The sequence below is a fragment of the Schistocerca cancellata genome, chromosome 1, assembly GCF_023864275.1.
Source record: "Schistocerca cancellata isolate TAMUIC-IGC-003103 chromosome 1, iqSchCanc2.1, whole genome shotgun sequence".
NCBI classification, from domain to species: Eukaryota; Metazoa; Arthropoda; class Insecta; order Orthoptera; family Acrididae; genus Schistocerca; species Schistocerca cancellata.
In genome coordinates, this window is record NC_064626.1 from 572,871,533 (window position 1) to 572,898,020 (window position 26,488).

Consider the following 26,488-nt stretch of genomic DNA (forward strand, 5'->3'; position numbering starts at 1 on the left):
AACACTTTGTTACAGGAAATTTTCAAAATGTCCTCCGTTAGCGAGAATACATACATCCACCCTCCGTCGCATGGAATCCCTGATGTGCTGATGCAGCCCTGGAGAATGGCGTATTGTATCACAGCCGTCCACAATACGAGCACGAAGAGTCTCTACATTTGGTACCGGGGTTGCGTAGAAAAGAGCTTTCAAATGCCCCCATAAATGAAAGTCAAGAGGGTTGAGGTCAGGAGAGCGTGGAGGCCATGGAATTGGTCCGCCTCTACCAATCCATCGGTCACCGAATCTGTTGTTGAGAAGCGTACGAACACTTCGACTGAAATGTGCAGGAGCTTCATCGTGCATGAACCACATGTTGTGTCTTACTTGTAAAGGCACATGTTCTAGCAGCACAGGTAGAGTATCCCGTATGAAATCATGATAACGAGCTCCATTGAGCGTAGGTGGAAGAACATACTGACGAAACTAAAATGAGCTCTAACATGGAAATTAAGCGTTTCCGGACACATGTGCACATAACATCTTTTCTTTATTTGTGTGTGAGAAATGTTTCCTCAAAGTTTGGCCGTACCTTTTTGTAACACCCTGTATAGAGGGACTATACAAGGGCAATGTACTTGAGGACAATATTATGGAAATGGAAGAGAATGTAGATAAAGATGAAATGGGAGATATGATACTGCGTGAAGAGTTTCACAGAGCACTGAAAGACCTAAGTCGAAACAAGGTCCCGGGAGTAGACAACATTCCATTAGAACTACTGATAGCCGTGGGAGAGCCAACCCTGACAAAACTCTACCATCTAGTGAGCAAGATGTATGAGACGGGCGAAATAACCTCAGACTTCAAGAAGAATATAATGATACCAATCCCAAAGAAAGCAGGTCTTGACAGGTGTGAAAATTACCGAATATCAGTTTAATAAGTCACGGCTGCAAAATACTAACACGAATTCTTTACAGACGAATGGAAAAACTGGTAGAAGCCGACCTCAGGGAAGATCAGTTTGGATTCCGTAGAAATATTGGAACTCGTGAGGCAATACTGACCGTACGACTTATCTTAGAAGATAGATTAAGGAAATGCAAACCTACGTTTCTAGCATTTGTAGGCTTAGAGAAAGCTTTTGACAATGTTGCTGGAATACTCTCTTTCAAATTCTGAAGGTGGCAGGGATAAAATACAGGGAGCGAAAGGCTATTTACAATTTGTACAGAAACCAGATGGCAGTTATAAGAGGCGAGGGGCATGAAAGGGAAGCAGTGGTTGGGAAGGGAGTGAGACATTCAATCTGTATATTGAGCAAGCAGTAAAGGAAACAAAAGAAAAATTCGGAGTAAGTATTAAAATCCATGGAGAATAAATAAAAACTTTGAGGTTCGCCGATGACATTGTCATTCTCTCAGAGACAGCAAAGGATCTGGAAAGGCAGCTGAACGACATGGCAGTGTCCTGAAAGGAGGATATAAGATGAACATCAACAAAAGCAAAACGAGGATAATGGAATGTAGTCGAGTTAACTCGGGTAGTGCTGAGGGAATTAGATTAGGAAATGAGACACTTAAAGTAGTAGATGAGTTTTGCTATTTGGGGAGAAAAATAACTAATGATGGTCGAAGTAGAGGGAATATAAAATGTAGACTGGCAAAGGCAAGGAAAGCGTTTCTGAAGAAGAGAAATTTGTTAACATCAAGTATAGATATAAGTTTCAGGGAGTCATTTCTGAAGGTATTTGTATGGAGTGTAGCCATGTACGGAAGATAAACATGGACGATAAATAGTTTGAACAAGAAGAGAATAGGAGCTTTAGAAATGTGGTGCTACAGAAGAATGCTGAAGATTAGATGGGTAGATCACATAACTAATGAGGAGGTATTGAATAGAACTGGGGAGAAGAGAAATTTGTGGCAGAACTTGAGTAGAAGAAGGGATCGGTTGATAGGACATGTTCTGAGGCATCAAGGGATCACCAATTTAGTATTCGAGGGCAGCGTGGAGGGTAAAAATTGTAGAGGGAGACAAAGACATGAATACACTAAGCAGATTCAGAAGGATGTAGGTTGCAGTAGGTACTGGGAGATGAAGAAGCTTGCACAGGATAGAGTAGCATGGAGAGCTGCATAAAACCAGTCTCTGGACTGAAGACATCTACATCTACATCTACATTTATACTCCGCAAGCCACCCAACGGTGTGTGGCGGAGGGCACTTTACGTGCCACTGTCATTATCTCCCTTTCCTGTTCCAGTCGCGTATGGTTCGCGGGAAGAACGACTGTCTGAAAGCCTCTGTGCGCGCTCTAATCTCTCTAATTTTACATTCGTGATCTCCTCGGGAGGTATAAGTAGGGGGAAGCAATATATTCGATACCTCATCCAGAAACGCACCCTCTCGAAACCTGGCGAGCAAGCTACACCGCGATGCAGAGCGCCTCTCTTGCAGAGTCTGCCACTTGAGTTTGTTAAACATCTCCGTAACGCTATCACGGTTACCAAATAACCCTGTGACGAAACGCGCCGCTCTTCTTTGGATCTTCTCTATCTCCTCCGTCAACCCGATCTGGTACGGATCCCACACTGATGAGCAATACTCAAGTATAGGTCGAACGAGTGTTTTGTAAGCCACCTCCTTTGTTGATGGACTACATTTTCTAAGGACTCTCCCAATGAATCTCAACCTGGTACCCGCCTTACCAACAATTAATTTTATATGATCATTCCACTTCAAATCGTTCCGCACGCATACTCCCAGATATTTTACAGAAGTAACTGCTACCAGTGTTTGTTCCGCTATCATATAATCATACAATAAAGGATCCTTCTTTCTATGTATTCGCAATACATTACATTTGTCTATGTTAGGGGTCAGTTGCCACTCCCTGCACCAAGTGCCTATCCGCTGCAGATCTTCCTGCATTTCGCTACAATTTTCTAATGCTGCAACTTCTCTGTATACTACAGCATCATCCGCGAAAAGCCGCATGGAACTTCCGACACTATCTACTAGGTCATTTATATATATTGTGAAAAGCAATGGTCCCATAACACTCCCCTGTGGCACGCCAGAGGTTACTTTAACGTCTGTAGATGTCTCTCCATTGAGAACAACATGCTGTGTTCTGTTTGCTAAAAACTCTTCAATCCAGCCACACAGCTGGTCTGATGTTCCGTAGGCTCTTACTTTGTTTATCAGGCGACAGTGCGGAACTGTATCGAACGCCTTCCGGAAGTCAAGGAAAATGGCATCTACCTGGGAGCCTGTATCTAATATTTTCTGGGTTTCATGAACAAATAAAGCGAGTTGGGTTTCACACGATCGCTGTTTCCGGAATCCATGTTGATTCCTACATAGTAGATTCTGAGTTTCCAAAAACGACATGATACTCGAGCAAAAGACATGTTCTAAAATTCTACAACAGATCGACGTCAGAGAGATAGGTCTATAGTTTTGCGCATCTGCTCGACGACCCTTCTTGAAGACTGGGACTACCTGTGCTCTTTTCCAATCATTTGGAACCTTCTGTTCCTCTAGAGACTTACGGTACACGGCTGTTAGAAGGGGGGCAAGTTCTTTCGCGTACTCTGTGTAGAATCGAATTGGTATCCCGTCAGGTCCAGTGGACTTTCCTCTGTTGAGTGATTCCAGTTGCTTTTCTATTCCTTGGACACTTATTTCAATGTCAGCCATTTTTTCGTTGGTGCGAGGATTTAGAGAAGGAACTGCAGTGCGGTCTTCCTCTGTGAAACAGCTTTGGAAAAAGGTGTTTAGTATTTCAGCTTTACGCTTGTCATCCTCTGTTTCAATGCCATCACCATCCCGGAGTGTCTGGACATGATGTTTCGAGCCACTTACTGATTTAACGTAAGACCAGAACTTCCTAGGATTTTCTGTCAAGTCGGTACCTAGTATTTTACTTTCGAATTCACTGAAGGCTTCACGCATAGCCCTCCTTACGCTAACTTTGACATCGTTTAGCTTCTGTTTGTCTGAGAGGTTTTGGCTGCGTTTAAACTTGGAGTGAAGCTCTCTTTGCTTTCGCAGTAGTTTCCTAACTTTGTTGTTGTACCACGGTGGGTTTTTCCCGTCCCTCACAGTTTTGCTCGGCACGTACCTGTCTAAAACGCATTTTACGATTGCCTTGAACTTTTTCCATAAACACTCAACATTGTCAGTGTCGGAACAGAAATTTTCGTTTTGATCTGTTAGGTAGTCTGAAATCTGCCTTCTATTACTCTTGCTAAACAGATAAACCTTCCTCCCTTTTTTTATATTCCTATTAACTTCCATATTCAGGGATGCTGCAACGGCCTTATGATCACTGATTCCCTGTTCTGCACTTACAGAGTCGAAAAGTTCGGGTCTGTTTGTTATCAGTAGGTCCAAGATGTTATCTCCACGAGTCGGTTCTCTGTTTAATTGCTCGAGGTAATTTTCGGATAGTGCACTCAGTATAATGTCACTCGATGCTCTGTCCCTACCACCCGTCCTAAACATCTGAGTGTCCCAGTCTATATCTGGTAAATTGAAATCTCCACCTAAGACCATAACATGCTGAGAAAATTTATGTGAAATGTATTCCAAATTTTCTCTCAGTTGTTCTGCCACTAATGCTGCTGAGTCGGGGGGTCGGTAAAAGGAGCCAATTATTAACCTAGCTCGGTTGTTGAGTGTAACCTCCACCCATAATAATTCACAGGAACTATCCACTTCTACTTCACTACAGGATGAACTACTACTAACAGCGACGAACACTCCACCACCGGTTGCATGCAATCTATCCTTTCTAAACACCGTCTGTGCCTTTGTAAAAATTTCGGCAGAATTTATCTCTGGCTTCAGCCAGCTTTCTGTACCTATAACGATTTCAGCTTCGGTGCTTTCTATCAGCGCTTGAAGTTCCGGTACTTTACCAACGCAGCTTCAACAGTTTACAATTACAATACCGATTGCTGCTTGGTCCCCGCATGTCCTGACTTTGCCCCGCACCCGCTGAGGCTGTTGCCCTTTCTGCACTTGCCCGAGGCCATCTAACCTAAAAAACCGCCCAGCCCACGCCACACAACCCCTGCTACCCGTATAGCCGCTTGTTGCGTGTAGTGGACTCCTGACCTATCCAGCGGAACCCGAAACCCCACCACCCTATGGCGCAAGTCGAGGAATCTGCAGCCCACATGGTCGCAGAACCGTCTCAACCTCTGATTCAGACCCTCCACTCGGCTCTGTACCAAAGGTCCGCAGTCAGTCCTGTCGACGATGCTGCAGATGGTGAGCTCTGCTTTCATCCCGCTAGCGAGACTGGCAGTCTTCACCAAATCAGATAGCCGCCGGAAGCCAGAGAGGATTTCCTCCGATCCATAGCGACACACATCATTGGTGCCGACATGAGCGACCACCTGCAGATGGGTGCACCCTGTACCCTTCATGGCATCCGGAAGGACGCTTTCCACATCTGGAATGACTCCCCCCGGTATGCACACGGAGTGCACTTTGGTTTTCTTCCCCTCCCTTGCTGCCATATCCCTAAGGGGCCCCATTACGCGCCTGACGTTGGAGCTCCCAACTACCAGTAAGCCCACCCTCTGCGACTGCCCGGATCTTGCAGACTGAGGGGCAACCTCTGGAACAGGACAAGCAGCCATGTCAGGCTGAAAATCAGTATCAGCCTGAGACAGAGCCTGAAACCGGTTCGTCAGACAAACTGGAGAGGCCTTCCGTTCAGCCCTCCGGAATGTCTTTCGCCCCCTGCCACACCTTGAGACGACCTCCCACTCTACCACAGGTGAGGGATCAGCCTCAATGCGGGCAGTATCCCGGGCAACCACAGTCGTAGTCCGATCGGGGGATGCGTGGGACGAGCTGGCCGTCCCCGACAAACCCCCATCCGGACCCCCACAGTGATGCCCATTGGCAACAGCCTCAAGCTGTGTGACCGAAGCCAACACTGCCTGAAGCTGGGAGCGAAGGGATGCCAACTCAGCCTGCATCCGAACACAGCAGTTGCAGTCCCTATCCATGCTAAAAACTTGTGCAAAGAACGTCTGAACTAATCTACAGAGAGCGCAAACAAAACGACACAAAATTGAAGCGGTTATTAAAATACAAGATTGCCTAGTAAATGCAGTAATGCTGCCACTTGTGCACTGCTGACACACTGCTCGGCGGCGGAAGGAGACTACGCGATTTAACACTATTCGAGTACTAAAACGTGATGCTACAACTCTCAAATACTATAATACGCCCGAAATTTATGAATTAAACAATGCAAGTACCAAAAACACGCAAAGAAATTAAGAATTAAACTATGTAACAAATGAGTGAGCTAGGAGTATACGACTTGCTGCTGCAGCTGCTTATCCAACGGCGGCAGGGAGCACACTGACTGTGACCAACCGACACTGGCCGTTCAAAACAAAAACAGATGACAGACGACTACGCGAATTTACACTATTCAGGTACTAAAACGCGATGCTACAACTCTCAAATACTATAATACGCCCGAAATTTATGAATTAAACAATGCAAGTACCAAAAACACGCAAAGAAATTAAGAATTAAACTATGTAACAAATGAGTGAGCTAGGAGTATACGACTTGCTGCTGCAGCTGCTTATCCAACGGCGGCAGGGAGCAGGGAGACCATAACAACAACAACAACAACAATATACATTGCTACCAGAAATCTCAAAAAGTACTTGACTGATATACTTCAAATCTTTACACGTTGCGCTAATAAATGATTGGACGAATATATGAAACCTTGTTAACCAAAAATCTCGAAATGTCCTTGAGCGATTTACAACTTTTAATCGATACCACATTAAACAATCAGGCAGACCGATTATATATTTTTTAAGGAACAATGTACAGGTTTTCTGTCAAAAACTGACTATGCTCTGCTGTGAAAATGCGAGGTTATGTTTCCTTTATAGTTTAAATAATGATAAATTGCACAAGATACTTATTTTTTATGTTTAGCATAACGCGTTGCAGGACTTTATCCTCATTTTCATGTGCAATAAATATAGTTTGTTTCCTTTGTCGCAGGCAGTTTTAACTCCAACAGCGGGGCAGTTAAACCATTAGACAAATTGTTTCTTCCATATGTATTCTTTCTCATGATATACATTTTTAAACAAGTTGGGTACACAAAAATGTGATACTTTGTTTTCCTCCTCACACACGATTTTCTGAGAAAACAGGAAAACTGTACTTCTGGCTTATCACCTTATGGTTGGAATACTACCACAGAATTTGGATTTGCAATAGCAATCAAAAAAGGTTCGTGGTCAGAGGAAGCAGGGGGCGGGAGAGGAAGGTGGGGAGTATAAGATGGACAGAGAGAGAGGGTTGATGAAGTGGTTGACAGAGAGAGAGGAAAGGTGGAGAAGATGGACAAAGAGAGCGGGAGGAGGAGATAGAAGAGGGTCAGAGACAGAGGAGAGAAGAAGATTAGGACGTATATCCAATTCTGAAGCGTATTAGAAACCTGTGCTTTCTCTTGTCTTTCTTTTTCGTTTAACCAGTCTGAGTCACAGCAACACAGGGCCGGATGCAGCTAATTTTAAATAAAACTAGCGACCCGCCCTGTCTTCTCACAGGTATCCACAGCTGCACGACATCTTCACAATATACATTGAGCAGCCAGAACATTATGACCACCTACCTAATAGCTGGTATGTCCACCTTTGGCACAGATAACAGCGGTGAAGCTGAGTCGGAGCATAGAAGCAATGAGGCCTTGGAAGGCCGCTGGAGGGACTTGGTACCACATCTGCACAGACAAGTCACCTAATTCCAGTACATTCCAGGAAGGGGGGCGATGAGCTCTGACGTCACGTTCAGTCACAACCCAGATGTGTTCGATGTGGCGAATTGGACTGCCAGCACATCAATTGGAACTCGACACTGTGTTCCCCGAACCACTCCATCACGCTCCTGCCCCTATGACATGGTGCATTATCTTGTTGAAGAAGGCCATTGCCAGAGGGAAACGCAATCGTCACGAAGGGGTGTACGTGGTCTGAAACCAAAGTATGATACTTCTTGGACGTCATAGTACCTTACACCAGCTCCACTGGACTCATGGATCCCCACGTGAATGTTTCCCAGAGCATAATGGAGCAGCTGCCAGCTTGTCTCTGTCCCGCACTACAGGTGTGAAGGCGCTGTTACCCGGAAGACGACGGATTCACACCCTCCCATAGGCATGACGAAGAAGGTATCGGGAGTCATGAGACTATGCGAAGCTCTGCCCTTGTGTCAACCGTATACTGCCGATATCCACTTGCCCACTTCAATCGTAGTTCCCGAAGTCATGGTGTTAACACTGGCACATGCAAGGATCGTCGGCTCCGGAGGCCCATCTGTAGGAGTTCAAATGGTACAAACGGCTCTGAGCACTATGGGACTTAACTGTTGTGGTCATCAGTCCCCTAGAACTACTTAAACCTAACTAACCTAAGGACATCACACACATCCATGCCCGAGGCAGGATTCGAACCTGCGACCGTAGCGGCCACGCGGTTCCAGACTGTAGCGCCTAGAACCGCAAGGCCTCGGTAGGAGTATTCGGTGCACTGTGTGTTGACCCACACTTGTACTCTGCCTAGCATTAAGTCAGATGCTAGTTCCGACACAGATCGCGGCCTGCCCCGTTTTACCAGTCTGTCCAGCCTACGGCGTCCGAGATCCCAAGATCTATAATGGGGGAGGGGGAGGGGGGGGGAGCGCCCAACCCCATGACGTTTGGACATGGTTTCACTTTGGTTTCGCCGCGTGGTGAACACACTCACCACAACACTCCTCGAACACCAGACGAGGAGTGCAGTTTACAAAATTCTTGTGTCGAGCCACCAGGCCATCACTATCTGCTCTCAGTCACTCAGATAGATGGCGCGCCTGCCCCATTCCACACACAGACAGCATGTTCACTTGTACTACGTACACCGTGCGTGCCTCTGATTGGCAGTCATTCCTCGCCAGGGACGCTACTATCGCTTGGTGGGTTTTGTATCGGTGGTAGGTTGATGGTTATGATCATCGTATGGTGATAAATACGAATGTTCGTAGTGAACAAGTCTGCCTATTAACGTAAACTGTATCAAAATCCCTACAGTACTTCCTCAGGTTAGCATTCACATAAAGACAGGAAATCACAGTGGGAGCCTTTAGTTTATAATTTGTATAGATTTCATTCATGTCTTACATCCTATTTACGATGTTTCAAAAGTAGGTGAAGTTGAACATATTATTAATTGAAAGTATTGTATTCTGTTTCCAATGATGGACTTCACGTGCAGAAAAATCTCTGTTGATTCTATAGATAATGAGAGCGACAAGATAAAGGAAAAACTCAGGTAAAAAAGTGTACAAATTAAACTGGTACTTTTGTGGCACCATTTTATTACAATTGATAGAATTATACACTTAGACACAAGATGTAACCTGTAGGAACGCTGAATGTGGCTTCCTGCTAAAAAATCAGTCGCTGCTTTGTTTAAATATCTTAAGCGAGGTATTAGCGTGACTGTTCTGCCAGTTTTCATCACTCATGAGGCGTGCTGTGTGCAGTCACCCAGGGGCCCGCGCTGAGTCGCCATGTTGCGAGCCTGCTCAGGCCGGGATGGGGGTGGCCTCGAAGGCGAGACTCTCGATGCCGCACTCGTTGGTCCCCCTCAGGATCTTGAAGTAGCCGGCGTCTCCCCACTCGCCGCCCCAGCTGTTCTTGACGGTCCAGTACTTCTCACCCGAAGCCTCGTCCACTCCGTATCCCACCAGCAGCACCGCGTGGCTCACAGGCTGTGCGACAAAGTAAGCGTCCTCTCAAACACTGGCAAAAATCTGGTACGTGTCGTCATAAGAAAATTCGCCTAATTACAAACGAAAGAGGAGGACTGATTTACAGGCCATAAACCGAACATCATTCTGATGAAACAACGAGCTCTCACGTACATTTGCAGCCACAAACACAAATACTACAGCCAAGATCAACAGATAGAGGAAAACAGCAGACGCTGCAATATTTATTACAAACACTTGTCCTGAATATGACAATGAAATCCTAGTGGCGACATCTGCAGAACAATTCTTCTCGATTTACTCGCCACGTTGAAATTGGATAAATCTCAACCTTTACACAGATCCTTCAAATGCCGTTCTGAGGAACAAGCGCAGCTCTCTGTGAGGTTGATGCACCTATCTTCCAAGACACGTCTGTCCGTTGTCAGACACGGCTAAATATTTTCGTTTCCCTATCGTTCAAATGGTTCAAATGGCTCTGAGCAATATGGGACTTAACTGCTGTGGTCATCAGTCCCCTAGAACTTAGAACTACTTAAACCTAACTAACCTAAGGACATCACACACATCCACGCCCGAGGCAGGATTCGAACCTGCGACCGTAGCGGTCACGCGGTTCCAGACTGTAGCGCCTAGAACCGCACGGCCACTCCGGCCAGCTTCCCTATCGTGCTCAGACGCTCACTAGCTACTAAAACCGACGAAAACAGTACGGTGCCACACACGAATCTCCAACAGCTTTTGCTTAGTTTTCATTCCATTGTTTCTAGACCGCCCTAGCTGTAGCACATAATACGTACTACTTAAATATTTCGATTGCAGACATGCCGTCGCAGAGAGACTCAAACAGTAACTATTAAGATGATTTAAGCGTGTAAGCTTCCACAACCAGTGTCGAGTTGAATGGAATCCTTTTGAGTGTGAGGCCGACCCATTATGAAATACTAAAAATATTACGTTGGTGCGTAAGTTCGTAGCGGTTTTGTTTACATATTTTATTTCGGTTGTTGTGGGTTTATTTATTGATTACCATTTTTAATTGTAGTTCACTGCTGCTATTTTCTTATTTTGTCATTAGAGATAGGGACTGGAGCTCTAGTACCAATAGGAGAAATAGGAATACATCTGACACGTCCTTCTGGTTGAGTTCAGTGGTTGGGTGACAGCAGCGGAGGAGGCTAGAAACATTTGCGCCATGTATGGGAATAATGCCTCTGGACAGAGCACGTCTAGTAAACGCTTTTTCTCTTTTTAAGGGGGGTCGTTTCGACTTTAGTAACTCTCTACTTTCAGGAAGACCTTTGGGGTCTGATGAAGATGGTTTAAACGCATCAATTCTCAATTATCAACGTCAGTGTTCTCGAGAACTGGAAAATGTGATGAACTGTGATCATTCCACCATCGTGCGGCATTTGAATGCAATGGGGAAGGTTAAAAAACCCGCTGTATGGGTAATGCATCCTCTAAGTCAAAATCACAGAAATCAGCGGGTGTCCATACGTGTATCTCTGCTTGCTTGTCATCAGTTGACTCGTGAACAACACCGACCGTTCCTATACTGTATAGTTCCTTGTGACGAAAAATGGTGTCTCTATGCCGCGCGGGATTAGCCGAGCGGTCTCGGGCGCTGCAGTCGTGGACTGTGAGGTTGGTCCCGGCGGAGGTTCGAGTCCTCCCTCGGACATGGGTGTGCATGTTTGTCCTTAGGATAATTTAGGTTAAGTAGTGTGTAAGCTTAGGGACTGATGACCTTAGCAGTTAAGTCCCATGAGATTTCTCACACTTTTTTTTGTGTCTCTGTGCTAACACAAGGAAAAGAAAGGAATAGCTGAATCCAAACGAAGGAGCAATTCCCTGTACAAAGACCTGTGAGCATCCACAAAAGATAATGTTATGCATTTTGTGGAACAGCGACGACGTGGTGTACTACGAATTGCTTCCCCGAAGTGAAACCATTGCTGCTGACATTTATTATCAACAACAGAGAAGTCTTGCAGACGTAATCCAAGAACAATGACCAGGAAGACTGCTTGAAGTGATGCTACTCCACGATAATGCCCGCCCGCATTCTGCCAGCTAGACAAAAAACGCTGTACTGCACAGGAGTTGGTATAGGAAGTCATTCCGCACCCACCTCATTTACATGATCCTGCGCCCTCTGTTTTCACCTTGTCTATCGAACAACTTTCAAGGACCTTCCGGATGAAAATGCGGTCCGACCATGGCTCGACGAGTTCTTCGCCTCAAAACCATCTAATTTCTACAGTGGCGGAATGCAAAAGTTATCGGAGTGTTGACAGACTGGTTGCACGTAGTGAAAGAGAACATATTATTGATGACTAAAGTCTCGGTTATGTGTATCTGTTGTGTTTTTTAAACTTACGGAAAAACGCTACCAACTTATGCACCATCCTGATACTATAAAGACGTCGTTTCGACCGCCATTGCAATGGTTTTCTTCAAAGCGACTGAACTTTTAATAGACCTGAAGAGGACCGCTGCTGACGACAGAGACGTTGACTTCATAGTTGATTTAACGTTTTATAATTACGTTGATTCCAATCGCAGTTGCGCGATAATTCTCGTGAATATCATTGATTCCTGTAGCGGCTATCTTTATACCTGCACGAATCGGTCGCAGATAAGTAAGTCATAAGCAAGTTTCGCTACCTTTCTTTTCCCTGGCCTTTATGTTGTGTCTTCAACGGTTCAGCCTGCTAATCTGGAGTTGCTGATAGTGGTAGAGGATGGCCAAAAGCCCTTCCTGTCGCCAACCCGTATATCATTCCACTGATGAGACGAAAACTCATGTAACTTATATTACTTGTTTCATTTAAAACCAACTTGTACCAGTTTACAGACGGTCTCTAGAAGGGTAGTTTTTGTCACAGTTACCTGTAATCAATTATTTAATTTAATTTTAATGAAAATTATTGTTTTTAGTAAAAGTCGTGTAATCTAGGCAGTCTATGGTCACTAATTTCGTGCAGCAGCCAACCACAAGCTAAGCAGGTTTGCGCCGCGAACACCGCAGCGTGCGGAAAAGAGGGACGCTACGTCGTTGGGCGAAACGCAATATACAGCGACAGATACGGCTGCAGCTAACGAGAGCTCAAATCGGTACCGCTGAACACAGTCACAGTTATCGTAAATAGTAATATAAACAAGGGAACAGCGCTCCAAATGAAGACCTAGGTCCATAAGAAAGGTTATAGCTGTAATTGTAAATTAGCGTAACGAAGGTTTTATTGGCGTGGTATCCTCTTGGTTGGGTACTTATTTATTGCATCAGAGCAACAGCCATCCATAAGTGGCGTGTTTGCTGCGATCCTTGGAGCAGCAGCAGCCGAAAGCAGAACTACGTGCCACACAAATAACATTATTGCCATCCTCCGAGCCTGTGACTATATCGCCGGAATAGCGGGATAAATAGATGCAGCGTTGCGTTAACTTCACAGCAGAAGCCCAAACAATGGAAAACTAACTTCAGCAATTATATTGACACTTACACGGGTAACACCTGCTTAAAAAGGTATAATATATTCATCATCGGTAGCAATGCACGATCTACATCTGTTTATTGTACGAAAGACGTTTTTATATCAACAAAATCAGCTTATTTAATAACACTTTATTCTTGTGAGCCTAAGTTCGACGTAGTATTAACATGTGCCAGACTCTTTAGTTCAAAGTAGTATGAACCATCTACGAGGGGTGTGCAATAAATAATGCAACACATTTTTATTGGTTTTATTCAGGATTTCAATACACCATATTATCTCCCACATTTTTGGGCACAAAACCCTATTTTCCAACATAATATCCGTTCAATACGACGGCCTTACGGCACCTTACTGGAGAGCCTGTGTGCTCGCATGGTACTACTCTACTGGTCGACGTCAGAGTTAACGTCATGTTGCAGTCAATAACCTCCTCATCATACACGCACTACTTCCCGCCGAGTAGACCCTTCATTGGGCCAAATAAGTGGAAGTCGGAAGTTCCGAGATCCGGGCTGTAGGTGCGGTAGCGTTCTCGCTTTCCGCGCCCGGGTTCCCGGGTTCGATTCCCGCCGGGGTCAGGGATTTTCTCTGCCTCGTGATGGCTGGGTGTTGTGTGATGTCCTTAGATTAGTTAGGTTTAAGTAGTTCTAAGTTCTAGGGGACTGATGACCATAGATGTTAACTCCCATAGTGCTCAGAGCCATTTGAACCATTTTGAACCGGGCTGTAGGATGGATGAAGAACAACGGTCTAATGAAATACAGTGAGCTCCTCTCTGGTGCGTAGACTTTTGTAAGGTCTTGATTTGTCATGGAGAAGCTCGTCTGCTTTTTATTGTGGGGACGAACACTTTGCAGGAATCACGTGTGAGATCGACAAGTTTACGCGACCTTGTTGCTATAGGGACAGGCACCTTTCCCAAAGACTCACCGTGCTTTTGTTCATTCCCAGGTCTCCCTAGACATTTTGGGAGCACTATGAATATCTGCAGTGCTCCGGTTTTCCTCCAAAAGAAACTCAGTGACAGCTCTCTGTTTGGAAATCACCTCCGTTACAGACGCCATTTTTAGGGCTACTTATGGCGCCGCCACCTGCCGAAACTTCATCAAACTAAAGGGCCTGAAGTAGGAATTTCTTTTTTCAACTGAAATTGTCCGAAAAAAATTTGTTGCATTATATATTGTATGACACTCGTATTTTGTTTACATTGAAGACTCGGTTATTTATCAGAGTTAGTGTAATTACACTGCCTGATAAAAAGAATGAAGCGCCCAGGAGTGGAGAAGGAAACGAAATGAAACTTTGTGTTGAGAGGGTATGTGGTATTATTTCAGTGATTACAAAATCGAGTCATATTTACAAATATCTTGTCAGTATAATCCCACTTATCAGTATAACGTTGCACTATCTCTGGCCTACATCCATTCACTAATTCAGTTGGGAAGGAAGTCATAAAGCCGTTGCGTCCTTTCCTGAGGCAAGTTGGGCCACAGCTGTTGTAACTGGTCCTTGATAATCTGGATACTGGCACTGGGACGGAGATGACATTTGAGCTGGTCATACACATGCTCTGTCAAGGACAGATCTGGGGATCTTGCTGGCCATTTGGAGTACCTCAACATCATGCAGTCTGTTGAAAAATGATACCTCGATACTGTCGTATGGGAAGTAACGCATGAGGACGCAGGGAGTCCATGGCATACCATTGTACCGTAAAAGTTTTCTCAGTCACTACTGGCTGTGACCTGAAGTCATGTTCATTAGCTCCCTATGTGCTAGTAGTAATACTGCTGTGTCTCTCCAAAACACTGTAAGAATGGGCTCTCTTCCCAGTCGCCGCCATACCCGCCGACGAAGGTTATCTTGGATGGTAAAATGGAAATGCCGTCTAGCTAGGGCCTCTTGTCGGGTGGACCGATCGCCTGGTGAAAGTCTTTGGAGTTGACTCCACTTGCGAATTGCGTGCCGATGAGGATGAAATGATGATGATAAGGACAACACAACACCCAGTCCCAAAGCGGATAAAATCCGCGACCAGAGGGAATCGAACCCGGGCCGTTAGGTATGACATTCCGCTGCGCTGACCATTCAGTTACCAGGGGCGGAAATGTTGGGTGGTAAAAAAAACCTTGATTCATCGCTGAACACAATGCAACGCCATTCATCAGCAGCCCATGCTTCCGGGCCACGGCACAACTCCTTTGGCAGTCATTTGCCTTATGATGTTAGCGGCAGCCTACACGTGTGGTAGTAATTCCCCAGTCTGTCTGTTGCTGGTTGTCGGCCAGTCGAGTGGGATGACACAGTATATTTCAGGGAGTCCACTACTTGTTCTCAGATGTCAGGCGCAGGTATGAAGGGGTTATGATACACTTGCTGCACTATAGGACTACTCCCCATCGTGGTGGTCAGATGTGGTCGACCACAGCGTTGACGACGAGTGCGTCTGCCCTCATGTTCCATTGTAGTCCAGTGTAAGGCCCTTGTCACATCTGAATGCTCTACTTATATGGATACTGCACGATTCAGTCAGCCGGCCAAATGGAAGAGCCGCAGTGAGACCCCTTCTATATTTTGTCCACTATCCTCCACTAACCTTGATATTGTATTATTCAATCAGCTGGCCAAATGGAAGACCCACAGTGAGACCCCTTCTATATTTTGTCCACTATCCTCCACTAACCTGGATATTGTATTATTCAATCAGCTGGCCAAATGGAAGACCCACAGTGAGACCCCTTCTACATTTTGTCCACTACTCTCCACTAAACTGGATATTGTATTATTCAATCAGGTGGCCATATGGAAGACCCACAGTGAGACCCCTTCTCTATTTTGTCCTCTACTCTCAACGCCTACTGCTTAACTGAGTGGTAACGCGCCTGCCTACCAAGCGGTGGGCCTGGGTCTGATTCACGGCCGGGTTATAGATTTTCTTCACTAGTGGACTGGGTATTATCATTCATAGTCACCGACACGCAAGTCACCCAGTGCTGTGTCCCGTGAAATAAGACTTGCAACTCGGCGGCCGAAATTCCCCGGATGGGGCCTCCTGGCCAATAATGCCACACGATCATTTCATTTCACTTTCTCCACAAATCTAGATATTGCATGATTCAGCGAGCAAGCCAAATGGAAGACTCACAGTGAGACCCGTTTTACGTTTTCTCAGGTGATGATAACGTTGTTTCACTGGAGTATACAGCATCTTCGTGATCCTTCACAGGCATTACTCAACGTCTCACGCTACCCGTACCCCTTATACTAGTATACTGTACTAAGCCCGGTAACAACACTAAACATTAACGGCATCACTGCATCCTCATGACTGTGCTTCCTATCATAGAGAACTTGAACTCTATTTACATGTCGCCGATCATGTGTACTTGTAGGAAGTCACATTGACATCCGGGCATGTCTTTCAGGTACTTAGTATTTTTTGGCAAGGCAGTGTATCTTGCACTTTATAAACGACCTTTGGCACTCTGGAAAAAAGATTCTCGAGTCTTCGAGAAATGTTAAGAGTTCCGTCTTTATTAACATTGTACTCTGTGATAATGTAGTCAGAACCTACTGTTCTAAAAATCGAACATACACCACCCCGATATTGTAATCAGTGGCTAACTTTGTTGAGCAGATATGCAATGGTATCACTGTGCTAATCACGAGACGACCTGATGAAAACATCTCGCACACTGTAACTGACTAGTTGAAATATGTTCGGAACGGGGGAAGAGTTCCTCACTCTCACACCAGATCATAACACTAAACGGAAAGTTCTCTGATATAGCACATGAAAGATTCCTGGCAAATGAAATGAGTTGCTTGGACTTACGACCACGCTGTTCAGTAAAGAAATGGTTCCGAGGGAAACTGGGTACCTGAAGCACTGACAACTTATGAAACAATTTGTGCAAAAATAGAGCCCTCCATCTTGTTACCAGTTGGACAGTGGGCGTCGATACACCAAGTCACGCAGCTTCATTCATGGCGTGGTCAAAGGCACAGTCAAACATGATGGCTCCTGTGTGCCATTCTGTCATATCTCCGTCGACTCATTTTACTGGGCTGACTCCATACCATTTCCCTGTCATGACTTGCACAAGTATCCAGACACATAATAGTGTCCACCCTTCGTCTTTATGACGGCTTGAACACTATTGGGAACACTTCCAATGATGTGTAGGAATCTCAGCCCATGCTTCCTCAGGAACTGCAACCGTGTTGAACGCTGGGGTCTTGAGCGAAGTCTAAATTCCAGCTGTATTCAGGTTGGTATTCTGAGCATTTAAGTCTGTTTCAGCAGTGTTACCTACCGCAAACACATTGTCTCAAAGCTGCTGCTTTACGACAGGATGCATTTTCATGCTGAGGCAGTCATCGACTCTGAATTGCGGGCCAGAGTGGCCGAGCGGTTCTAGGCGCTACAGTCTGGAACCGCGCGACCGCTGCCTCGGGCATGGATGTGTGTGATGTCCTTAGGTTAGTTAGGTTTAAGTAGTTCTGAGTTTTAGGGGACTGATGACATCAGAAGTTAAGTTTCATAGCGCTCAGAGCCCTTTTGACTCTGAACTGTTCCTCTACTGTACGCACTACACAGTGCTGTAAAATGGGTTCATATCCTTCCGCATTTAACGTTTTGTTAAGCGCAGTAAGGACAGCACAACAACATCATCATACCGTGAAACCAGCTCCTCCGTACTTCACTGTTGGCGCTATACATGATGGCAGATAACTTTCTCCAGACATTTGCCAAACCAAAACCCTTCCTTCGGATTGCCACAGGGTATAGCGTGATGAGGAGGCTCTCCGCATAATCGGCGAGGAAAGGAATATGTGGAAAACACTGAAAATATGAAGGAACAGGACGGTAGGACGTCTGTTAAGACATCATCGAGCAGCATTCATGATACTAGAGGAAGCTGTAGGGGGTAAAAACTCTAAAGGAAGTTAGAATACATGCAGCAAATAGTTGAGGATGTAGACTGCAACTGCTACTCTGAGATGAAGAGGTTAGCACAGGATGGGCATTCGTGGCGGGCCGTATAAAACCAATAACAAGACTGGCGACTCAGTTTGAAAAAATACCCTGAATCATAGCACCAAATCACAGTCATAAACTGTCTCGTTGTGTGACTTTTTACACCACATCAAGCTTCGCTTACCGTTAACTACAGAAATGTGTGGCTTATGAGCAGCTGCTCAACCATTGTATCCCTTTTGTTGTTTACTCCCTACGCACAGTCATTGTGCTGTCTGGAGTGCTGGTAGCAATCTGGAACACAGGAATTATTCCTGCCACCCATGTCATACGATTTTTACAAGTGCCCTTCGCAATGTTCGACGGTCCACGTTCGTTAGCACAACAGACCTTCCTGGTCTCAGTTCAGCCGTGGTTGTTCCTTCGCGTTTCCATCTCACAATCAAACGGCTGACAGTCAATTTGGGCAGCTTTAGAAGGATTGAAGGGTCTATGATGTATTTATTTCTCAGGTGAGATCCAATGGCTAGTCCACGTTCGAAGTCAATGAACTCTCCTGACCAACCAACCCATTCTACTCTTACAGCTTCTCTACTGACATATGTCTTCCAGCCTCCTTTTAAGCTGCTAGGCCCGCCTCTCGTAGCATGTAGTGATCAATTCTGCATTGCACTGGGTTGTCCGGATAATTTTGATCAGCTAATCTATGTTAGCAGTGAGGCGACAGGAAGGGCATCCGGCCACCCCTTAAAATTAACACGCCGCATCCGGTTCACCATCACAGCAGACCCCTCAAGTCGGGATTCATGCTTGTTAAGAGAGAGAATCTATGTTAGCAGTGGAAGGTCACGTGACTGTCTGGTACCAGTACTACACCTACTACAAAACTCCAAAGTAACCAGTGAGCTCTTTCAATGGAGTTGACTAATATTTTGCTTGTGAACTTCGTTTTCAACCAGCGTTAGTACCACTAATTGTACTCGTAGTCCTTTATTTCTAGAGGAATACCCAGAAAATTTGAGTCACACGTTAAAAATGGAAGGTACTCACCACAAGAGGGTTGAAGCTCGAGCGGGTGGTGGATTCGACGTGCTTATAGACGCCACTCTCGTAGGCGCGGAAGTCGTCGTACACCATGAAGCCGACAGCGAGTGGACCGTTCTGCACCAGAGCCTCCTGCATCAGTACTTCGTTGCTGCCGCCGTAGTAGCCTGCGTTAGGAAGCGACCTCTCACCATGTTGCGTCGTGTGTCAAGTCGAGCAAAAGCTCCACTTAGTAAATAAAACCATGTAAATCTAAGTCGCTCTCAGTGTTAATCGTGATGGAAATGTGGGAACCAAGCACTTCTGTTGTTGATGCGATCGCTGTTCGTTTTATTGTGATTCAACAGTGTAACTGTTGGAATGAAAGTAACTAAAGTTGAGGGAGGAGAAATAAAAGCTATGAGGTTTGTTGATGGTGTTCTAATTCTGTCAGAGACAGCAAAAGACTTGCATGAACAGCAGGACGGAATAGCTAGTATCTTGAAAATAGGTTGTAAGATGAATATCAGCAACACTAAAACAAAAGCGCAAGGAAATGTTGTCAGACAAAATCAGCCGATGCTGACAGAATTTTGATTAGGAAGCGACACACTGACAGTAGTAGGTGAGTTCTGCTAGCTGGGTAGCAAAACAACGCGATCGTCGAACCATAGAGGTTGCAAAATGTAGAGTGACAGTTGCAAGAAAAGCGTTTCTGAAAAATAAATGTTTGTTAGCATGGACTAAAAATTTGACGGCTGGTGTGGCCGAGCGGTTCTAGGCGCTACAGTTTGGAACCGCGCGACCGCTATGGTCGCATGTTCGAATCCTGCCTCGCGCATGGATGTGTGTGATGTCCGTAGGTTAGTTAGGTTTAAGTAGTTCTAAGTTTTAGGGGAATGATGACCTCAGAAGTACCATAGTGCTCAGAGCCATTTGAACCATTTTGAACTAAAAATTTAAAGTTTTCGGAAGTCTTTTTCAGAGCTGTTTACTGGAATGTAGCCTTGTACTGAAGTGAAACGTGCACGACAGAAGGTACAGACGAGAAAAAAATAACTTTTGAAATGTTATGCTACAGATAAGTACTGAAGATCAAATGGGTAGATCGGCTATCTGCACCGCATTTGCGAGAGAAGAAATAGATGTCGCAACTTCACTAAACGAAGAGATCAGTTGATAGGACACATCGTGGCGCATCAATGAATAGATAATTTGGTGATAGGGGTAAGTGTGTATGAAGATGGAGGGGTAAAATTGTAGAGGGAGACAAAGGTTTGACAATGACAGGTTCAGATGGATGTAGGCTGCAAAAATTATGCAGAGAAATGCTAGCATCGAAAGCTACGCCATACCAGTCTTCAGACTGAAAATCACAGCAGCAACTATTGTACGACACAGCCTGTTGCAGTGGTTTAGTTTTTAATAGTGTTTAGTGTTTAATAGAGAAAAGAAGACAATCGAATTGAGCGCTACAGATGAATGGTAAAAATTATGTGGACTGAAAAAAAACGAGTAGGTTCTCCATAGAATTAATACGTAGAAAACAAGTGGGATAAGGGGCAAGGTAAGGACATCAGTGAACAGCGTACTAGAGAATCTGTACGAGGCAAAGATTATAGTGGAATACAGAGATAAAAACAGTCTTTTTTTTCAGTCATCGGCCTTCTGAGTGGTTTGATTCTGCCCGCCACAGATTCCTCTCCTGTACTAACCTCTTCATCTCAGAGTAGCATTTGCTAGCAACGTCCTCAATTCTTTAATCGATGTATTCCAATCTCTATCTTCCTCTATAGTTTTTGCCCTCTATAACTCCCTCTAGTACAATAGGAGTCATTCCCTGATATCGTAAGAGATGTCCTATCATAGTGTCCCTTCTTGTCAGCGTTTTCCCTTTATTCCTGTCCTCTCCGATTCTGCGCAGAACCTCTTCATTCCTTGTCTTATCAGTCCACCTAATTTTCAACATTCGTCTGTAGCACCACATCTCAAATGCTTCGATTCTCTTCTGTTCCGGTTTTCCCACAGTCCGCGTTTCACTACCATACAATGCTGTGCTCCAAATGTACGTTCTTGGAAATTTCTTCCTCAAATTAAGGCCTGTGTTTCATACTAGTAGACTCCTCTTGGCCAAGTATGCCCTTTTTGCCATTGTTACTCTGCTTTTGATGTCCTCTGCTTTTGATGTCCATTAATTTTTTGTTGCCTAGGTGGCAGAATTCCTTAACTTCATCTACTTCGTGATTATCAATCCTGATATTAAGTTTCTGCTGATTCTCATTACTTTCGCCTATCTTCGATTTACTCTCAGTCCATATTCTGCAGTCATTAGACAGTTTATTCCGTTCAGCAGATCAAGTAATTCTTCTTATACATATTGTATATTACCCAACTCTCCATATAGCTTACCCCTATCCAACACATCCTCAATTTTCTTTTCCATTCTTCTGTATATTATTCTTGTCAGCAACTTGACTGCATGAGCTCCTACGCTGATTCTGCGATAATTCCTGCACTTGTCAGCACTTGCAGTCTCCGTAATTGAGTGGATGATATTTTGCCGAAAGTCAGATGTTATGTCGCCAGACTCATACATTCTACACACCAACGTGAATAGTCGTTTTGTTGCCACTCCCCCAAATGAATTTAGTTATTCTGATGAAATATCTATCCCTTCTGTCTTATTTGATCTTAAGTCATCTAAAGCTCTCTCAAATTCTGATTCGAATACTGGATCCCTAACCTCTTCTAAAGCGACTCCTGTTTCTTCTTATGTCACGTTGACAAATCTTCCCCTCACAGAGGCGTTCAATGTACTCTTCCCACCTATCCACTCTCTCGTCTGCATTTAACAATGGAATTCCCGTTCCTCTCTTAATGTTACCAACATTGCCTTTAACTTCACTGAAAGTTATTTTGGCTTTCCTATATGCTGAGTCTTCCCTGAATCAATAAATACAACATATCAATGAGAACGCTGGGTGTATGAAATGAAGAGAGAAGTACAGGAATGCAAATCGTAGCGAGTTGCATCTGACCAGTCAGTAGACTGACGACTGATGACAAAAAATTCCACCGACGCTTCTTCACAGATTCATGTGAAATGTGGAATGAAATTTCAAGCGTCTGGGCGAAACCTTCTCTAAATGAACAGTCATCCAATGAACGGGAGTCACCATCAATAAAAACACTCAAGTCTCCCTTAAGGTACATAAAAACGATTTAAATACAAATAAAAATCTATCACTGTTTCATACTTTACACGAAAACGACTATGGACAGTAATTAATTGTTTGTACTAGTAACTAGTTTCCTATTGTCATTTCCATCGACGATTCTTCACATTTATGGCTATAATGTGAAATGTGTCACTTGGTTGAGGATACAACATATTTCTAAATGAAAATATACCTACACAGAGACCAATTACATTATTCGCTTATACGTTATTTAACACTGAAACCTTTAGTAACGTACACACAGGGATATCATATTCTTTAAACTGCAGTGAATTAGGTTTAACTCTCTGATCAAACACAGACACTCATACAGAAGCAGATGTGATTTTATCACTGATTAGGTGCTCTACATGACGAATGGCCGCATACCGTTATGACTGAAAACTATGGCTGCTACATTTCCCACCCTATTGCAATACATACTGGTTAAGCGATGCATAGTGTAATTTATTTCTCCTCTTAGTACCTAATATGTTTATAAATACAGACACACAGAGACAGACAAACTCACACAGTTCTGCACTGGCAGATTCAATTTTCCTTGATATCTCAGAATATTTCCTATCAAATCCATCCCTTCCTTTAGTCAAACGGTGCGGTGTGCCTCTCTTCCCTTGATTCGATTAAGTATCTATTTTTTAGTTGTTCTATCTTCACATAAATTCATTGTTCTGTAGCTCCTGTTTACAAAGTTTTGTCCTCCTCTTGTCGGCCCTGTTTATCGTCCATTCATCATTATCCTGTAAGTCTACACTCCATACAAATATCTTCAGAACAAACTTTCTAAAACTTAAATTTATTTGCAATGTAAAGACACTGGCATTTCCCTTCATTAGAAAATTGTTTGTTGTTACGTCTCTTTATTTCTGCCGTAATTTTATTGCACTAAATAGCAGAATTCATCTACTACTTTCAATGTCTAATTCCCTTAGCATCACATGATTTAATTTGCCTACATTGAATGTTCGTAGTTTTATTTTGTTGGTGTACCTCTTATAAACTGAACGAAATAGCCCCTCTACAGCTGTATGCTGTTTTGAAACTTGTAGATTAAAGCCGTGGGCCAGACTGCGACTCGAACCCGTAAGCTACTGGACTCGAGTCCCAGTCCGACACATATTTTTTTTTATCTTTCAAGAATTTTGATCTAATAACCTCCCCTCTAGACACTACACTGATGTTACAAGCCCTTTGTCGTCTCCAGCAGAATTACAGTGTTATCAGTAGACATTCAAATTTTTATTTCTTCCACCGGAACTATAATTCCCTCTCCAAATATCTCTTAGTTGTGGTTTGTATAATACAGCCAACCGGTTTCAAGAAGATTTATCTTGATCTGACTTCGACATCGACTAAGGGGTCTTCATCAGAAAATCCAAAACAATCACATATAGTGACAGATGAACAGATGTTAGTTTAAATTGTTGCTTACTCAGTGCACAGATTAAATATCGGGGTGAGAGGGAGCATAACGATACTTCACTCCCTTTTACTCCATAGCCATTTCTCACTCCCCCTATACTGCCTATAACTCATATTCTTTCACTCTTAGAATTCCTGTCTGGTTTCAGTACAAGTTACAGACATGACAGATGAACCAAGGAGGACATAAAAAATAGACTAGTACAGCAAAGAGAGAATTCCTGGCCCAAATAAGTCCGTTAGTATCAAACATCGGCTTTAATTTGAGGAAGAAACTTCTGAGATTGTACGTTGGAGCCCGACATGGTATACAGGACATGGTATGTACAGTGGGAAAGAAGAGAACTGACACGTTTGAGATGTGTCAGTGCAAAATGGTGTTGAAAAATAAGTTAACAGGTGAGATAAGGAATGAGGAGGTTCTCCACCAATTAGTGGAGAAAGGAACATATCAGTACGGAAAATACTGACAAGAAGAAAGGGAAGGCTGATACGGTATATGTTAAGACATTGGGGCATAACTAGCATAGTACTAGCAGTAGCTGCAGAGGATAAAACTGTAGGGGAAGACAGAGATTGGAATATAACCAAAAAGTAATTGATGACGTAGGGTCCAAATGCTACTTTGATACGAGATGGTTGTACACGAATGGTATTCCTGACGGGTTCAATCACACGTCATAAGTCTGATGGCTAAAAAAGTTAAAAACTTTAAAAAAAAATCAAAGAATCTGTTCTTGTAAACATTGTCAAAAGCTTTGTCTAGATTAATTTTAATTACCAACAGCCTCAGTTGCAATGTTTACCTAGATTTCAGTCGGGATAACCCAACTTTCTTCAGAATAAAAGCAACTACGGTTTCTCCATAGTGGACAACGTCAAGCTAAAACTACAAATCCATAAATTACCGTCAGACTGTAAAAACTTATTTGAAACTGCCTCGGCCCCACTTCGCGACCGATGCGCTGGTTATTAAAATTGAAATTAGTATTTATACAGTCGCTGACAGGGGCGCGAAATGTTGAAAATGTCTTTGTCTAGATCTCTGAGCTGCCTCACCTCCAAGGTATCCGTACTCGGACGTGTAGTGCCGGTCGCACTCCCTCACCGTGGAGCACTCGGTGTCGTTGCCCACATACGGGTTGCACTCCTCCTCCACCAGTCCGTAGTCCTGCAAAAAAATCAGTCACCGTTAACCAAAGCGTTACCCGGTTGTATGGAGCTCAATCTGCGCTTCTAACTTCCCTCCAAAGACAAACGAGACTTCCCAAAAAGTGTCTTATCAAGCGATGCTTTGCATTGGCTCAGGCACTCGGCAATGCTTAAAATGGAGTGAAGTTCATATCCCCGTCCCGTCACCCCATTTAACGTTCCCATAGTATCCCTGCCTCACTTAACATCAATACCGAGGTATTTTCTTTGATAAGCTTCAAAATCTAGTTTCTCCTTTCTCCTTCCAATGACGAAATGGATTCACATTTTGCTGGATTGATGTAAGCTGTACGCAATAAATGCAATTTTTTGCCGCACCGGGACTCGAACCCGGATTTCCCACTTATGGCGAGTGCTCTCCTAAGAAAGTAAATAAGATCGCCCCTTCATACTCAGTATGATTAAACTAATGGTTATTCGCAACTGTCCTGATCGTATGGACTGGTCTTACAACAGTTTAACTGTTTCTGCTCTAATGAGACATCATCAGAACGATAAATATAGAAAAGACAAAACGCAAAGTTACTACTAAATACAAAAATTAAAAAGAGCAAGGCAAAGAAACAAAATTAAAACTTAAGTGACGAGCGAAAAGCTTCCAATTGAGGGCGTTTATGCAGCATACATGCAATGTAACCTAACTCCGATACAGATATATAAGCACCGACATAGACGTAAGGGTTTAAATTGGTATTCGTGCCTTTCCGACCTGCATCCGGTGATTGCGGAAACGTGAACTAAGGTGATTTTATAACCAAAGACTTCCAAACGGGACCAGTATGCTCCTGTACTTGTGGCGGCTGCAGAAGGACGAATGGCGTTAGACATCCCTCGGAGAGTGAAGAGTGTGTATGGGGCAGCATGTCTGTCGAAATCCACCGTTGTGGAATGGTGCGCCAAGTTCCATGCCATTAGGGGTGCAGCTGCTTCATGATAAGGCGCGTCCTCACATTGCAGATGTCGCAACACGTAAGTTACGCCAATTCAAGTGTGAGACACGCGATCCACCGCTCTATAGTCCCGATTTCTCCTCATGCGATTATGGCGCCTTCGGTCCCTTGAAAAAAGCATTGAAGAGTCGACGATTCGTGTCTGACGAGGACGTGCAGCAGTCAGTTGCTGATTACTTCACGCAGCAGGTTCAAATGGTTCAAATGGCTCTGAGCACTATGGGATTTAACATCTGAGTTCATCAGTCCCCTAGAACTTAGAACTACTTAAACCTAACTAACCTAAGGACATCACACACATCCATGCCAGAGGCAGGATTCGAACCTGCGACCGTAGCGGTCGCGCGGTTCCAGACTGAAG

General features: G+C 44.2%; 1 protein-coding gene across 1 annotated transcript in view; it reads right to left on the reverse strand.

Moving 5' to 3' along the window:
- Positions 1-9,407: 9,407 nt before the first annotated feature.
- Positions 9,408-26,488, reverse strand: part of LOC126161856 (dipeptidyl peptidase 1-like) — a 45,676-nt gene continuing 28,595 nt past the window's right edge. Inside the window, exons 8-10 of the mRNA XM_049917971.1 lie at positions 25,025-25,136; positions 19,332-19,492; positions 9,408-9,797 (exon numbers count right to left, since the gene is read on the reverse strand). Coding sequence (XP_049773928.1) covers positions 9,612-9,797; positions 19,332-19,492; positions 25,025-25,136 — 459 coding nt within the window. The 3' untranslated portion in view covers positions 9,408-9,611. The remainder of the gene's footprint in view (positions 9,798-19,331; positions 19,493-25,024; positions 25,137-26,488) is intronic.